General features: G+C 30.8%; 1 protein-coding gene and 1 long non-coding RNA gene across 2 annotated transcripts; one reads left to right on the forward strand and one right to left on the reverse strand.

The window, feature by feature from the left end:
• Nucleotides 1-209: 209 nt before the first annotated feature.
• Nucleotides 210-2,069, forward strand: LOC111698804 (uncharacterized). The gene is made up of 2 exons (XR_002764620.1): nucleotides 210-287; nucleotides 996-2,069. It is a non-coding gene; the product is annotated as an uncharacterized LOC111698804 (long non-coding RNA).
• A 1,266-nt stretch (nucleotides 2,070-3,335) lies between these two features.
• Nucleotides 3,336-15,751, reverse strand: LOC111698807 (cationic trypsin). The gene is made up of 14 exons (XM_023469251.1): nucleotides 15,682-15,751; nucleotides 14,999-15,045; nucleotides 14,856-14,893; nucleotides 13,915-14,004; nucleotides 12,270-12,320; nucleotides 10,857-10,923; nucleotides 9,582-9,667; nucleotides 8,195-8,311; nucleotides 7,876-7,947; nucleotides 6,951-7,048; nucleotides 6,355-6,462; nucleotides 4,654-4,737; nucleotides 4,235-4,284; nucleotides 3,336-3,483 (listed from the first exon to the last, which is right to left on the reverse strand). The coding sequence occupies exons 1-14, from the start codon at nucleotides 15,716-15,718 to the stop codon at nucleotides 3,415-3,417; spliced, it is 1,014 nt and encodes a 337-aa protein (XP_023325019.1). The 5' UTR covers nucleotides 15,719-15,751; the 3' UTR covers nucleotides 3,336-3,414.
• Between the last annotated feature and the right edge of the window lie 1,016 nt (nucleotides 15,752-16,767).

Genomic DNA, 16,767 nt, shown 5'->3' on the forward strand with positions numbered 1-16,767 from the left:
AATTTAACGGATAATTCACAAATTTTCGCAAAAATGCTGTGCGAAAATGCTGTGCAAAAAATTACTGTGAATGTTCCATTGAACCCCTCTCCACAAAGGATGACAGTACAGATTCAAATACCTGATATTTGTTTAATCTAAACGACTGAACCGAAACTGACATTTTTTGTGGGACCTGCCAGTGCTTGGTGCTCACATACAACAATGTGTTAGATGATGTAATCATAAACTTTCAGGGACGGATTTCTAAACGCAGATGAGTTTGCTCTGGCAAAATACCTTGTGAGGTAATTTTTATTTATCTAAAGTTTTTCAATAACATAATAATTTCTGGATGTTTTTTTATAATTATTATTGTTATTATCATCATTATTATTATTATTTTTTTATCATTATTATCATTATTCTTATTATTCTTATTATTATTATTATTATTATTGTCATTATTATCATTATCCAAAAAGAATATATAATACATAGAGTGGAATGTACTTGAAAAAAGTGTAAAACGACCATTTTCTTATACTGTTTCCATACTGCAGGTGTACTTCACACATTTGTGCTATGTAACCTTTTGGGCCCACCTAGAACATCAAGTTATAGAAAAGTTTTCTTGAGAATTATTCGGTTTTCTCTCAATCAATTCTCTTAAAGCCTGTCGATCCATGCATTCCCGAGTTCAATTCAGCATATGCTTCACTTTTAACATTTCAATGTTAAATACAATAATGATTTTAATACACCAAGAGCGAATACACACGATTAAAGTTATTTAACAACTTCATAAAACAAAGAAATTGGAATGGATATGTCAAGGGATCATACTGTATTAATGTGATTTACATGAATTTGAACTCCCTTTCAGGCTGAAAGGGACTGACAAAATTCAAACCGAGGGATTGTTTAAATTCCACTCTTTTATATTCTATTCTTTTTGTTATTATCATCATTATTATTATTATTATTATTATTATCATTATTATTATTATTATCAGGTTAAAGCTGTCTGGTCATGAGCTGCCTGCTGAACTACCTAAGCACCTGGAACCTCCTAAGCATCAACCTAAAGAGAACGGTGAAGGGCAAACTAATGGATCTAATTAGAGCAGTACTGTACACGCTGTACGTTTCCTGTACATACCGTACTGTACAACACATTGGACACTTTACTGTTTTACAATATTTTAATTACTAGAAGCACGAAAAGTTACTTTATATGTAGCCAGGGCCCTTAAAACATAACAAAAACTCTAAGTTTTCACTAAAATAATTACCATCCCCCTTCCCTCCCCTACCCTCATCATTGTTTTTGGATTGTACGTAATCCAACCGATACTGTAAATTTTACAAAGAAATGGTGATGTTATAAAGTCATAGTAGAGCAACTTTAAAATAAATATATGTGATAAACAAATCGAATTTTTATATTTAGATGCAAAAATAGAAAATTATTGTTAAGCTTATTTAGACATTTCATTTAGAGCAATATGAAATTCTTTTTATTTATTCAGTTTTTATTCTTATGATTTGCTTAATGATAAAAAAATATTTATTCTTAATTATAGTTTTTATTATTTTTCGATATTTTTTGTAAATTCTGAAAAGGACTATCTCCGTAATTTTGAGAGAATCTCCAGATCAAGACTTTGAGACTTTAATCTGATCAAAAATGTTGAAGACCACGTCGGTTTTCAGACTTGAAAAGTTTCAAACTCTGATAATTTCTTCATTGTTTCTTAATCAAGAAATGCACAAGACATTTTTAAAATGAAACCTCAAATAATATAATCAGTTAAAAAACAAGGCTATTTATTATCTTATTTCTTCTTGATCATAAAAAAGCGTTTAAGGATACTGTTAATTGGACATGCCACTCTATCAATGGAGGGTCCCTTAAAATTAAGTTTACAGCCCCTAAAGGACCGGTTTACAGCCCCTAAAGGACTGGTTTACAGCCCCTAAAGGATCGGTTTACAGCCCCTAAAGGACCGGTTCGATTTGTCCTTGGAATTTTACGAAGTAAATGTACTTAACTACAAATATAATTTTGCAATAAAATTTGAATCAACTTTAGATTTTTTCATTTCCTTTTTTAACAAAGAAACTGAGTTCTTTCCACAAACTTAAATTTTATAATCCCTATATCTTTACTACTTCATGAAGTAATCCTTTGATATTTCAAACTTAGGCTTTTTGATCCAACAGAATTCATAGTTTGAAATATCATAGGTCTATAACATCGGGGTGCAAAGAAATAGAGATTTAAAAAAGAATTTATTGCAAGAACTCAGTTCCTTTTGGATTCAACACTGAAACCGGTTTTTAAAATTCATTCATATTTCTAATATAATCAAGAATCAAGATGTTTACAATCATTTTTAAAAAGTTTCTGTTTCTCATAGTGATCTTCGCTGAGATCTATTTATTCAGAGATGGGTACTATTTAGGGGTGTACACAGGAATTTGTTCAGAGGGAGTGGGGGGGGGGGATTTTTTTAATAATCCCGTGAAGGTGGTGGGCTGAGCCCACCTAGCCACCTCCCTCTGGGAACTCCTCTGGTTCCACTGAAATGGTTACCTACCAATAAAATACATTTATCAGATTTAATCGTAGCATAGCACAAGCAACCTGATTTTATTTAACAATGTCTGCAGTCTGATTTAAACAATTATAAAGCGGAACTACGAATGCCATATATTAAAAATTATCTGGAACACAATAGGCCGAAGTTTCATCGAAATCTGCATTTAATTTAAATTTAAGAAAATATGAACTTTCAAAGAAATATTTATTATACATATATAAATAAATAAATAAATAAATATTAGTGCATCAAACACATAAAACCATTATATAAAATATGCTAAATAATTAAATTACTAAAAAAATTATATTCAAACGGTATAAATTCAAAAAACGGCTAAAGCAAAGAATGACAGTAAATGTGAAATGCAAAAAATGGCCACTGGTTTTGGTTTAAAAAAAACATACTAATTCTACATAATTTTTCACAGCCATTAAATGATAAGCGAAACACTAAAATGTAAAAAACGAGAAAACATTAATCGATATAAAATTTGGTTTTTGTAGATTATGGATACACAAAGAGTGAGGTATTTAATGATTGTAAAATCCAAATATTCTAAAAGACTTTCTTTAAGGTTTAATTTGATCAAATTGATCATTTTTAAGAGGTTTGGTGAAAATTTCCATTTCTTTAAACATGAATTATAATTAGTAGTTGACTAATTTCAGCCTTTCTGATTGCTTTAAGGTATAATGTACGCTGTGCAAATTTGTTTTTAATTTTCTACCCATCTTGTTTTCAATCCAGTCTACTCCATCTTGTTTTCAATCCAGTTTACTCCATCTTGTTTTCAATCCAGTTTACTCCATCTTGTTTTCAATCCAGTCTACTCCATCTTGTTTTCAATCCAGTCTAGAAAGGATTGAACTCGTGTGAACACACCGGGTTTATTTGCCTGGAATAATAAATAATTAATGAAACAATTCTTTTTAAATTTAGAATTAGACCTTAAAGGGACTGATAACTTGCTACAACAACTTTAATTTTTAAGTCTTCACAACTTGGTGTCGTAAACCTTTAATTTTAAAACTATGATTTTTATGAGATCAAATAGTCTAAGTTTACAATATCAAAGGTTTACGCCATCAGGTTGCAAATATATAAAGATATATAAAGCAAATTTACGTTTTTGCAAAAACTCAGTTCATTATAGCTTAGTTTGAACAGTGGTGTTTAAAAAACGTTTAGTAAACAAAAGAATTTCAAAAACATGTCTTGGCCGTGACATGTTCAAATTTAAAATCGTATATGTGGCCTTGACTTTTTAACTTTTTTGTGAACAATTTAAAAACAAAACCCATATATTGAAAAAGAATTGAAGCTTAAGTAATAATTATTTGAACAATGTTGTGCATAAATTTTATGCGAATTTAGAACCTTTTTATTAACGATTAAGATATTGTTTATGTGCGAGATTTTTTATCGAGAAACCCATAAATCCACTAACCGAAATTTCGGATTTTTTGCTGGTTTATTGCAAGCAAATGAAAAACATTCTATAAAAAATCTTTTTCCTTATTGGGAAATCTATTGATCCAAAAACCATAATTTGATTCTAGTCAATTTAGTCTCTTAAAATCTATTGTGCAAAAAGATAAAAAAATTTAAATGATGATAATTATGAAAAATGACAAAAAATGATGAACCTGTCCACATCCATGCCCCCAACTAACAATACCAACCAGTTTATAGGAACCTTAACAAAACATATAGTATAGCCAAGGTATATGATACGGAGGGGCCCAAAATAACTTGGACTGCAAACGACACCCCTTTTCCATATGCAATTTATCGTACGACTCATATCTTATGGATTATCAATGAATTTTTCTGTGGTTTTAATTTTGAACTAATTCTAATTTTTCTAAGAGTAATATATAATATCTATAAGTTAATTTTGTTCTCAAAAAATGATTTTGCCAGGATAATAAGTTATTCATTTTGTGAGGACTTTAGAGATCGGTTTCACACAAATCCCAATCCTACTCTCTAGTAAGAATTTTATCCTTTTTATTCTCAATATTAGTCAGTAATCAAAACTGATTGATTGATTGACGATATCTACCATCTATTAAACATGAGAGAGGGCCCCCACTGTCCCCTTTACAGGCATCCACTCCTCCTTCAGTATACCCAGCACACACCATATCTAAATAGTATTAATGTTTAAAGGGACTGTAAGTGTAATTTCAAGATGACCCCCTCCTTGCAAAGATGGCAATGCCCGATTTACAACGGTACCCTTGGATCCTTAATCTGATCGAAAATGTGGAAGATACCGTTGTTTTTCTGACTCGAAAAGTTAAAAGAGTTTCTGTAGAAGCGTACACGGTACTGTACTAATAGAGGGTACCTTGAAATCACAGTCCCTTTAAACTAAGCAGTCCCATTAAACTAAGCATTCTTAGCTTGAAATGTAAGGTATCCGGTTGCAAAAATATAAGGTTTAGGCAATTTTAATTAGCTGATTTTCTCGTAAGTTTTTATCACGTAGACATGCAAGAAGACATGTTCTTAACTGAACAATTTTTAGATAAATATTAATTTCAAGAAATCATTGACTAACATACTTTAAAAAAAGAAAAACACCTAAATTTTTCAGGAAAATCTGTACTTTGACGAAAATTTACTGAATTTACAGAAATATTTAAGGGTTGCAACTTATTTTTAGAACACCCTTACTTAAATCATTTTACGTAAACCATATTCTGTATACTGAAGAACTAAAAGGCTGAATTGTGTAAGAAAAATAGAAAAAAACCTACTTTTAAAAACTACTGACTCAATTAACCTTAGTTTAGAAAACCTTTAGCTATTTTTTAACTCATCCTACTTTAAATAAATCTCCGACTTAAAACTCTAAAACATAATAATCTAAAAGTTAGAACTTATTGGTTTAAAAGTTGACTGACTTTAACATTACTATAGACAAGTTTTAATATCCTTGACTGAATGTATATTTTTCAATTTCAAAACTCCTGATGAAAATATTTTTGATTGACTGAGGAAATTCCTGACTTAACCCTATTTATCCTGACGTCTGGTTTCATGTCTGGATCCTGGGGGGGGCCCCTGTCTATTTTTTTATCGGGATACAAATATATCACATTTGCTAAGCTTTTGGAAAGCCCTTAGGCTTTACTTTAATAATCTAAAAAAAGGCAAGTTTTCAAAAATCTAAATATTTATTGCGAAATCTAGTTATTAAGCAAAAAATGAACACAAAAAAGTTGCGCAAATTGCAACAAATTCTACATTTTTGAAAAGCCCTTAACCCAGCGAATGAAAATAAAACAAAAACAATTGCAAAATATTTAAAACCTAAATGTGTATTAAAAAGAATGAAATTGTAAAAATTCCATTAAATTGTGTCTGTGCAAAACCCTGTGCAAAGTTTCTTTGCAAAAGTTGTGCAATCTGCTTTTGTTATAGACTTTCCAAAGAGCTTTAAAATGTTGAAATCCAACGACTGGAAGTAGGTCTAAATATAGATTTAGTCTGGTATAGTTAAAATAAGACAGTATGCCTGGGGAGTGGGGACTCAGGCATGGCAAGTATAAAAGACCAGTTTTTTTCCTTAGGTAAAGGGCATGAATTAGAAAATTCAGAAAATTTGAGCTTCCTAGCTCAAATCTTTTATCGCAAAAAACGAAAGAGTGGTCAACTTGACCCCCCCCCCCCCCAGGGTAAATAGGGTAAAAGTTAATTTTTGCAAGAAAACTATTTTAAAAAATTTAAAAACTAAATTATTTAGAAAAAAACTTACTTTTAAGAACTCCTTGGCTAAAATATGTATACATTTTTTCGCATTTGTCCTGGTTTATGATTGGTATTGTTGCAGCTCGTAAACAGTCAGGACGAACAGGACCGGATGCTAAACAAAGTAATCATAACTTATTCATAAGAAAATAATGAAATAAAAATAATAAACGAACGAACAGTATGTTAAAAAGAAAAGAAATTGTCAATAATAATATTAAACAAAATCAGGAAAATTGTTTTTATTCCGTAAATTCGTCCGCAAAGGAACTTAACAGTGAAACCTTGCCTCAACTCTAATTTTTAGACAGAAAAAAAATTCTTGACATTGTTGTTTATTGCAGAGTTCTATGAAAAAAGCCGACTCAAAAGTTAAAATCGAATCGAACAAAGGGCTAAAAGAATTAAAACAACAAATTATTTGACGCCCCCGTTAAATTTCATTTCAGCCATCTGCATTTTTTCAAATATTTTTTGTTATTTTTAAATTTTTCAACAAATGTAGCTTCAGCTCTGTTGTTTTGTGTAATATTTTCGTAAAGAACACACACTCAATTATATTTTATTGACTGACCTTTGGAAAGATTTAAAGGAAATACTTACGATCAGTTTTTCCCCAGCCACTGATTACACACTGGAGGTCGTCTTTAATCTTATCCTCTGGATTCGGTAAACATATTTGCTGGACTTCCGGGGAAAATCTTTAAAAAAATTCAGTTTGGAAAAAATGGAAACTTTTGTACGTCAAAACTTTAGCAAAGCAAAAAAATAACCGGATGAAGAAAATCCCAACAAATTTTAATGTAAGTTATCTACATGTTTATCTTGACATACAGAAATTGAGTTTTTGCCAAAAAATAAAATTTGTTAATCCTTATTTACTTGCAAACTAAAGATTTACACCTTCGAAATTTTAAATTTACATTATTTTTCGACATTGGGTTGCATTGCTATAGGAATTAGATAATCAGAGTTTGTGGCATAGACTCAATTCTGTTTAGGGACCCCATAATTGTATAATTTTTTTTGCAAATCATCAAAAAATCGTGGATGTTTTTCAGTATAAAGTGCTCTGTATAAATTGAAATAATGATCACACTGCACTGGTTGTTTATTATTTTGATTGTAAACATTTGTTATATAGAACCCAAAGAAACATTCATTCGGAGATACATGTCGTTAAAGTTTTTGTATTTTCTAAGTATAAACCACCATAATTTTTGACAACATATAAACAATCAAACACGTAACTTAAAATTTAGATATTGATAGATAAACGACCCGACCCTAAAAATGAATTTATTCTTAAATTAAAATTAACATTTTATATTAATTTACCCAAAGTAGCATTTTTGTAATACTATATGAAATTAAATCAGTGCATTAAATTCAGAAGTACACGTCGCTTTAATATATTTCCAAAGTAATCCATCATGTTTTAATAATTTATTCCAGATTAATTCAAGTCAACTTGAAATAAAACAATCAATTTATTTTTGAATTAAAATAAACTTTTAACACTTTGTACCTTATCCCTCTACCATCTCCTTTACTTTTTAGTTTAATCAATGCAATGTCATGGCTGTATGGTCCTTCACTCCTGAAAGTAAAATTAGCTAAACATTAAAGATATTTGATATTCAATGAAGAAAATTAAGATTCAAAATCTAAATTGAAACATTCCTTTAACAGTACAATTAGTTACAACTGTAAAGTTTAGAATTGGGAAAACATTCCAGGTAAACATCAAAAGTGCCCACCTGTGGATATCAAATGATCGGGATTTTGGGTATCTAACCATAAATTTCCCAAGTCTTATAAATTAAGAAAATTATTGTTTAACTCACTGATAATTCTTGTGTCTGAAGACCTTCTCTATCTGGAACCCCATCTCCTTGTTCTCCTGAACCCCCATCCCGTCCTGCCCAACCACCACCTTCATTATTCCATAGTCTGATGAGCTCCTATTTATATGTTAATTATTATCCTTAAAGGGAGTGACCGGCATGGTCGTTGAACTGAATATGTAGTATTGTGGACAATTGTTTTTAGGATTCATTTGAGACATGTAAAAGTTTCTACGACGTATATTTATTGAGTTTGACGCAAATTTGACGTTCAAAATCATGAACTTGGGTTGGTACGTTTTCAGAATCGTATTTTTCAACTATGAAATAAAGACGACGAAAAATATAGTAAACATTCTACAGTAAACTAATTAGATGTTTAGGAACATATTTCTCAAAAGAAAGGATCTGAGTTTTTGCAACAAACTCAAATTGTTAACTTTCCGTATCTTTACAACCTGATGGTTAAAACCTTTGATATTTCAAACTTAGATTATTTTATCTAACATAAGTTTGAAATATCAAATATATACAATATTGGGTTGTAAACATATAGGGATTAGAAAATCAGAGTTTGTGGCTAAAATTCAATTCATTTGTCAATAAATCTGCAAATTTCGTCTTTTTAATAAAAATTCCAGAAAATCTGCAGAAAATCTTTGTGAATAATGAGAGGTTACAGAAACTAATAATTGAATAAGATTACTTATTTTCAATGACAATAGTTAATTTTTTTTTATGTTCTAAACCTGTTCCTAAACAACTAATTAGTTTACTGTAGAATTTTGTTTACATATTTTGTCGGCGTTATTTAAAAAAGTTTAAAAACCGATTCTGAAAACGTACTCACCCAACTTTATAATTTTGAACGTCGACTTTGCGCTCAAACTCAGTAAATATACGTCGTAGAAACGTTTTATATGTCTCAAATAAATCCTAAAAAGTTTTTCCACAATACAAAATATTCAGTTCAACCACCATAACATTGGCGGTCACTTCCTTTAAAGGGACTCTAGACGTAACTTCATATAATGAGGTCAAGATTTAAAACTTTATGTGACACTTAAAGGGACTGAATGCGTAATTTCAAGTGACTCTACATGCAACCGTTGCCCTCTTTTGTATTGAGGGTCACTTGAAATTACGCTTACAGTCCCTTTAATTTTTCAAATTTCAACTTTGACATCTACCGCTCTATCATTAGTCATTTATGAAAAATAAATTAAGCTTACGAAATAAAGTAGAAATAATTCGCCTTTTTTACTCTTAACTTAAGACATTAGTTTTTTTCATTGTAATTTTTTATACTCCTGTTTTTATTTCTTTTATTTCTTTTATTTGAATTATTTTTTAATTAGTTACTAATTATTGCAATAACCATTCTTACCCAAAGCAATGACTAGCTGTTAGAATATAGTTTTCAGAAATGATAGTTCCTCCGCAATGATGCATATAGTCACCGTCGTTTATAATCTAAACAATATATAGTCACCGTTATGAATAATCTAAACAATTTATAGTCACCTTCATGTATAATCTAAACAATATATAGTCACCGTTATGTATAATCTAAACAATATATAGTCACCGTTATGTACGTTATGTATAATCTAAACAATATTATAGTCACCGTCATGTATAATCTAAACAATATATAGTCACCGTCATGTATAATCTAAAAATTTTACTTTAGAATGTAGTTTTGGTGATAACTGAACTTTTAAGCATGCAGCATGCCGTCTCATTTAAATGTAAAGTCTGCTATGCTGCTTGAAATGCAAAATGCATGCCGGCTTTAAATGCAGTCATGAATGTAACATAAATATTAACTGAGTCGAATTTTAAATTGCATATTGAGATGACAGTTAAATGACCGTTGTATTTTACTCGATATTAGGAAGTTCCAAAATATGCGCAGTTGATTGCCTGCAGCTTTAGATTGCGAAAAATAGTTAAACAGCAAAAAAAATTGGATGGGTGAACCTAATTTGCAACTTAAGAGTAACACAGCAACAAAACCAAGATTCGGAAACACGAAATTAATGGAAATAACTGGGAAAAGCCTGTATAATCGTTAAAGGGAATGTAGACATGATTTCAAGTGAACCTCCTGCATTTATAGAGTGGCATGTCAGATTCATAACCTTTATCTGAGTAACAATAAAGAAGGTTTTCTACCTTACTAAGTACTGAATTCTAGTAGTTTTCCTAATTTTCTCTCAAATTTTAAAGTCATTTTAACGGAGACATTACAATTATAAATAGTCAATTTTAGTTAGAAAACTTAACATCCACGATAAGACAAAGGGTTAAAAGTTAGGGTACTCTATATATACATGTTCAGTCCCTTGAGGATGCCACAATATAACAGTAAAATCCATATATAGGGGTTTAATAGAAACTAAATGTTCAGTCCCTTAAGGATGTCACAATATAACAGTAAAATCTATATATTAAGATTTAATAGAAACTACATGTTCAGTCCCTTGAGGATACCACAATATAACAGTAAAATCTATATATAGGGGTTTAATAGAAACTACATGTTCAGTCCCTTGAGGATATCACAATATAACAGTAAAATCTATATATAGGGGTTTAATAGAAACTACATGTTCAGTCCCTTGAGGATACCACAATATAACAGTAAAATCTATATAACCTGTATTTGCGCTGTCCACGGTAAAGATCCATAGGGGGCACAAGTACCATTTCGAATACGCGGCATTCTAGACAATACGTTCATGAGCACTGTACACAATACTGCACTATACAGTGTACGTTATATACTGTACAAAGGATTCATTCAGTACATGTACGCAATATTCTTGACAATACATTCACGTTCACTGTACATAGGGCTCATATAGTACATGTACGCAGCATTCTAGACAATACATTTATATACACGCGGCATTCTTGAAGAAGAAAAAATTCATGTACAGTACAGAAAAACATTTTTCATCTATACATCCTACATTTGTGAACCCAAAACATTACAAATGTATATATTAAATTTATGTAAAGGCACATTCAGTATTTACATGTATAGCTAAAGCTTACTTTTGTTTACAATGCAAACATACACAATACAATTGTACACCGTACCGTTATGAGTGCAAATGTAACATATTTTTGTAAATGGTACATATATATAACATGTGAATTCACATCCATGCTTTAGCACAAATTAATTTCAAAGTTATTTTACAGCTAGAATATTACATATTATATATTTTTGGATAAAAGAATTCTTTCAAGTTTAAAACCCCAAATAAATAAAAATGGGTCTACAGTACGTCCATATGTGTAATGATATAATAAGCAACTATAGTTTTGTATTGTTTACGGATATTTTTCTGAATCAATGCATAGACAGGGACGCCCCCCCCCCCTTATGAAAAAAACCTTTGAGTAATAAAGGTCCGGAGTTGCAAAACATGTTCATTAAAACACTTCGATAGTTCAGATGCTAAAGCTTACTTTTGTATACATATGCATACACAAGTTTAAAAAGATGGTAAAAAAGGTTAAAAATATTTTTGTGTAATAAAATGTGACACATGTTTTCAAAAATCTAAATTTTTATCAATAGCTTGAATAACGAAAAGTTGTTGGCTATTTTAAATTTTTTTTGTACACCGACTAGCCTTTTCACCGTTCTGTACAGTTTGCATTAAGAAATAATATTGTACTATGGAACTTAACATTCGCCACACACTCCAGAAATATTTGCAACCTGATGGCATAAACCTTTCAAACATATCAATGATTTACAACATAAGGTTAAAAAGATAGAAATTAGAAAATTAGAATTCGTGACGAGTGTTCAGTTCCGTTCTGCCTTGTCTTTGGGTAAGTAATTTTATGTGCAAATTAAGAGAGATCACATATGTTGAAGTGTATGGCACTGATTACATGTCTCATTTTAATCTTTTTATAATCCATTTATCTTTGCAAGTTAACAATGCATTATGGTAGATCAAATAATTATAATTTGCAGAAATGTACAAGCCTTTACTCCTGGATAAACCAGTACATTAAAAATCAATGCACATAAAAATACGCCACTTACCTACTATGTTCAGGGGGAGTAAATTGTACATGCTGTACACCGCACTCCTCACTATGTAAAAATTAAAATAATTAGGCTACAGGAATTGAGTATTTTTCCACTAACTCAAATTGTATAATCCCTATATATTTGCAACTTGATGGTATCATTCTTTAAAACTTCAAACTTAGATTACTTGATTATTTGAAGTTTTGAACAGTTTGTAACAAAGACTCTATTCCTCTTTAGAGCATCCATGCTTATAAATGGATGTTTTTATATATATCCCTTGTTAATAATGACAAGGTGTCCTCGATATCACTTCTCAGGTTATATATGGGACAATGTTCACTTTTTTGTGTGTGAACTCCTCAGGTTTTATTGTGATTCGCATAAAAAAAAGACAATTTCCTGGTAACGGATTCAGGGATTCCCTATTATAATATAATGCCGAGCAGGGTTCAGTATTTATCAAGGATACTGGTTGAGCTGGAGAGAGAGAGAGAGAGAGAAGGGCTGAACAATCTAATATATTTAGAATCTGATTTTGTAGTGTGAACCCAACCAGGGTTTATCCCTATGTACATAATCTCATATAAGTTCATTGTCGGAGAAATGATGCACATAACAAATGCAATCTAAGAATAAAGCCAAACAATCCAGATTCAGTCCAAAAAGGTATTGAACTCTGGGTATGTTTTCAGCCTTAAATACATAACAGTGTAGGGAGACAAGGGTATCGAACCCCTTCTCTTATCTAGAGTTACCACCCGCCAGCCGCAGGGTGCAAGCTTCGATGCTGTAGAAAGAAGAAAGAGTTTAGAGGGACATGGTACTGAACCCTCCTTCTTATTTGGAGATAGCAAGACGAAAGGCATTTATTTGCCGGCAGAGAAAGCAGATTGACGACGATCTTAGCCCTGGAGTTCCATAGGGGATTCAGTTAGCACAAAGCATCTGATCAGAAGAGTCGAATAGCAACATATGTCCCTGCCGAATGTCATGTATATTTAGATCAACTTTAGTTGGTCCAACAATAATCGTTTGCATCGTTATAATGTAAATATATTGTGTGTGTGCAACCATGCTTTGTTATTCCACTCATTCTTGGCTTTTTAATTCTGAATTCTTTTCAAGTCTATAGTAGACCTTAGAAAGTTTACACTTTAATTTTTTAAAATATCAAAGGTCTACACCATCAGGTTGCAAAGATTTAGCTATTAGAAAATTTGAGTTTGTGGGAATTTAGGGTGAAAATGAGCACTGATCAGTTTGGGGAGAACATGATCACGGATCTATGATCGTAAACAAGTTATTACAAAAACACGTAATTTAAGTATAAACCCCATCATGAATCTATCTATCCCAAAAATGTTCGGTTTTGTTAATAAGCAGGCGTGCAAATGTTAGAAAGGATCTGAGGACTTGATATTTCAAATTTTACTGTTCAGTCTATTCAAATCTATGTAAATATTGAATATATACGATATCAGATTGCCGAAATATACATATTTCAAAAATAGAGTTTGTGGCAAATGATCAGTTTCTTACGCGAACTTATATTTCATTTGTTGGAATTCGTGAATTAGTCTTTAAAAAATATTCTTTACAAAAATATAGGATAAAATAATGAAAAAAATGAAATAATAATTTTATCAAAATATACTTAGGCTTGATTTTAGTTTCTCTCCTTTTCTGTTTTCCCTTTTTCACACTTTCATGCCTCTCTAAATCAACTAGACCACCCCCGGGGCTTCTAAATATTACATTTACAAAGTAAAAATTTTATTTTTAAGACGATAAAATCAAAATAAAACTTCAAGCACATTTCTTAGATAAAAGCTTTACTTTCAGTCAACAATTTTGCTTTAAAATAGGTAATTTTCTTGCTTGTCTTTTACAAAAATTCCGGCCTTTGGTAACATTTGAAATTACGTTGACACAGTCCCTTTAACCCTGAACAGGCTATCTATTTTTTTGTCCTAGCACTCTCAGTTTTTACACTATCACCGTGAATTTTAATGACTTTTAATGAATTGATCTTTAAAGAATTTTTGGTATAACAATTTTTTTAATGCATAGGTAGGGTACAGGGAGGTAAAAAGTCAGGCCAGAATTTTTTTGTGACTGAAGCCACAGATCTAAAAACAATATTTTTGAAAATCCCTTAAAAAATGGATGTAGAAACATGAATCACACTTTGATATTTGTTCAAACCAAAAAAGTTCTTTTCAACCCTTAACCTATTATCTAAGGCCTTTTCTAGAGGGGATAATCCCCCCCCCCTCACGCTATATATAGATTCAGNAAAACATGGAAGTTTATATACAGAGACTGTAGTCGTATTTTCATGTGACTCTCCATTTAAAACCTGGTTTACCCGATTCCCAGTTGTGGCCTTAAATACTTTTTTTTCTAGTCAAGAATTACAATAACAATTTCTTCTCATTGTTGATTAGATAAAGGTATGCAGGGTACCTTTGTGAATTGGATATGCTCCCAGCTTTCTTAGTGGAATGTTTTACTTGAAATTACAAAGACAGTCCTTTTAAAGGTAATTAAACAATTAAATGAAAAAAAATTTGTTCTTGAAAATATTAAAATTACCTCTTGATTAGATGTTTACTGGATAACATTTCTCCGTCCTCAATTAACCCAAATTTACAAGAAATAAATATTTTTACTATTTCAAAAATCAAATTTTTGACTAATAAATGTTAAAAATGAATAGATAAGATTGTAAGGGGTTCCTGGACTAAATGTTTCCAGTGCCGGGCACTGGACACCCAGAACAAGCCTTCAAAAAAATACAAATAATTAGTTTTTAGGGTGACCATGGTAAAGCAAATGAACTAATTACACGATTTAAAATTCCTATATCTATGCAACCTGATGGTGTTTGGTATTACATATTTTGGCTATTTTATCTAAAAATTGAAATCTGAAAGGTGTATGACAAGGTTGCAAAGATATACGGAATGTAAAACAAAGTTTAAGGCCAGCACTCAGTTCCTTTAATATTTAATATTTGAATGATGTTTGGTTTTGATATTATGAACTGGTAATTAGTAAAAAAAAGTGATTGTTGCCGACATAAAGTTCATCATACTCAGTTTTATTTAAACTTTTATTTTCAAATAACTCCATTTAAATTTTACTAGCCTGGGAACCCTGCGTTTACCCGCACTCGGTCGTAAATTAGGACTTTAGCTATTTTTCCCTAACCAAAAAGGTTAGTTAATATTGCTAACCAAAAAGGTTAGTTAATATTGCTAACCTAAAAGGTTTGTTATTATTGCTAACCTAAAAGGTTAGTTAATATTGCCAACCTGAAAGGTTAGTTAATATTGCCAACCTGAAAGGTTAGTTGATATTGCCAACCTAAGGAATTATTTAAAATTGCTAATTTAAAAGTTTAGTTAATATTGCTAACCTAAAAGGAGAAGTGAAGTAATCACTGGAGCGGTCATATTGTAACTGAAGTTATGTGTAAGCCCTTTCAATGATATAATATTGAACCGGGTAGAATATAAAAACAAAACGTAAATAAATGTTTCCGTAGCGGTATGGGCCCTAGAAAAGCCTGAGTATTGAATACTTCAAGGACCCTGGAACAGCTCAGATTATACTAGGACCCTGAAACCGTATGAATGTGAATAAAATTTAAAGACCAGTTTTCTGGAATGGATATGTTTGAAGATATCTGAAACTAAAACTTTGAACCGGATTTAATGAAATTGAGCCACAACACTGCAGAGTTACAGACAAGTATTTGAATCGGCGGTAAATTCATTAAATTTGCTCTCAGAATAAATATACTTAAGTTTTAGAGGTTTTTTATGAGATAAACTGTGGAAAAACTGTGATATTTAAACTTTAATTTTTTTGATCAAACAAATGTATAGTTTGAGATATCTAAGGTCTACGACATTGGTTTGCAAAGATAAAGTGATAAGACATCAAAGTTTGTGGCAAAACTCAATTTCTTTAGACCATAAAAAAGCTATTGGGCTTCGTGGGCAAAAGACATCTTTATATTTTCCTCTTACAAGTGATTTTTTTCTCAAGACTTTAACTTTTTAAATAATTTCACATTTGTTTTAAATAAGATTGGTCTACGGTCTATGGTCATTTGTTCTATCTCATACTGTATTTTGAGTTTCAGGGCCAGAATACTAAATAGAGGTTCCTGGGCCCAAGTACTAAAACTGGAGGTTCCTGGGCCCAAATATTACAACTCTTTCTTGAGGCAATACTATTTTATGGTATATATATATATATATATATTTTAGTATAATATTATATATAAATATTTTAGTAAAACATCATATATATATATTTTAGTATAATATTAACCACTCAACAACAGACTTTTAATCTTATTGAATAGGTGCATATCAAATTAATGAATTTATTTATTTTAGTATTGGTATTTAAAGATATAACCGTCAATAGTTTTGTTTTTCGTAATCATTTTTAAAGTTTCTTTCTGGTAAAATACATTTATTAGGCTTGTCTG

Source organism: Eurytemora carolleeae, unplaced genomic scaffold, assembly GCF_000591075.1.
Source record: "Eurytemora carolleeae unplaced genomic scaffold, Eaff_2.0 scaffold341, whole genome shotgun sequence".
NCBI classification, from domain to species: domain Eukaryota; kingdom Metazoa; phylum Arthropoda; class Copepoda; order Calanoida; family Temoridae; genus Eurytemora; species Eurytemora carolleeae.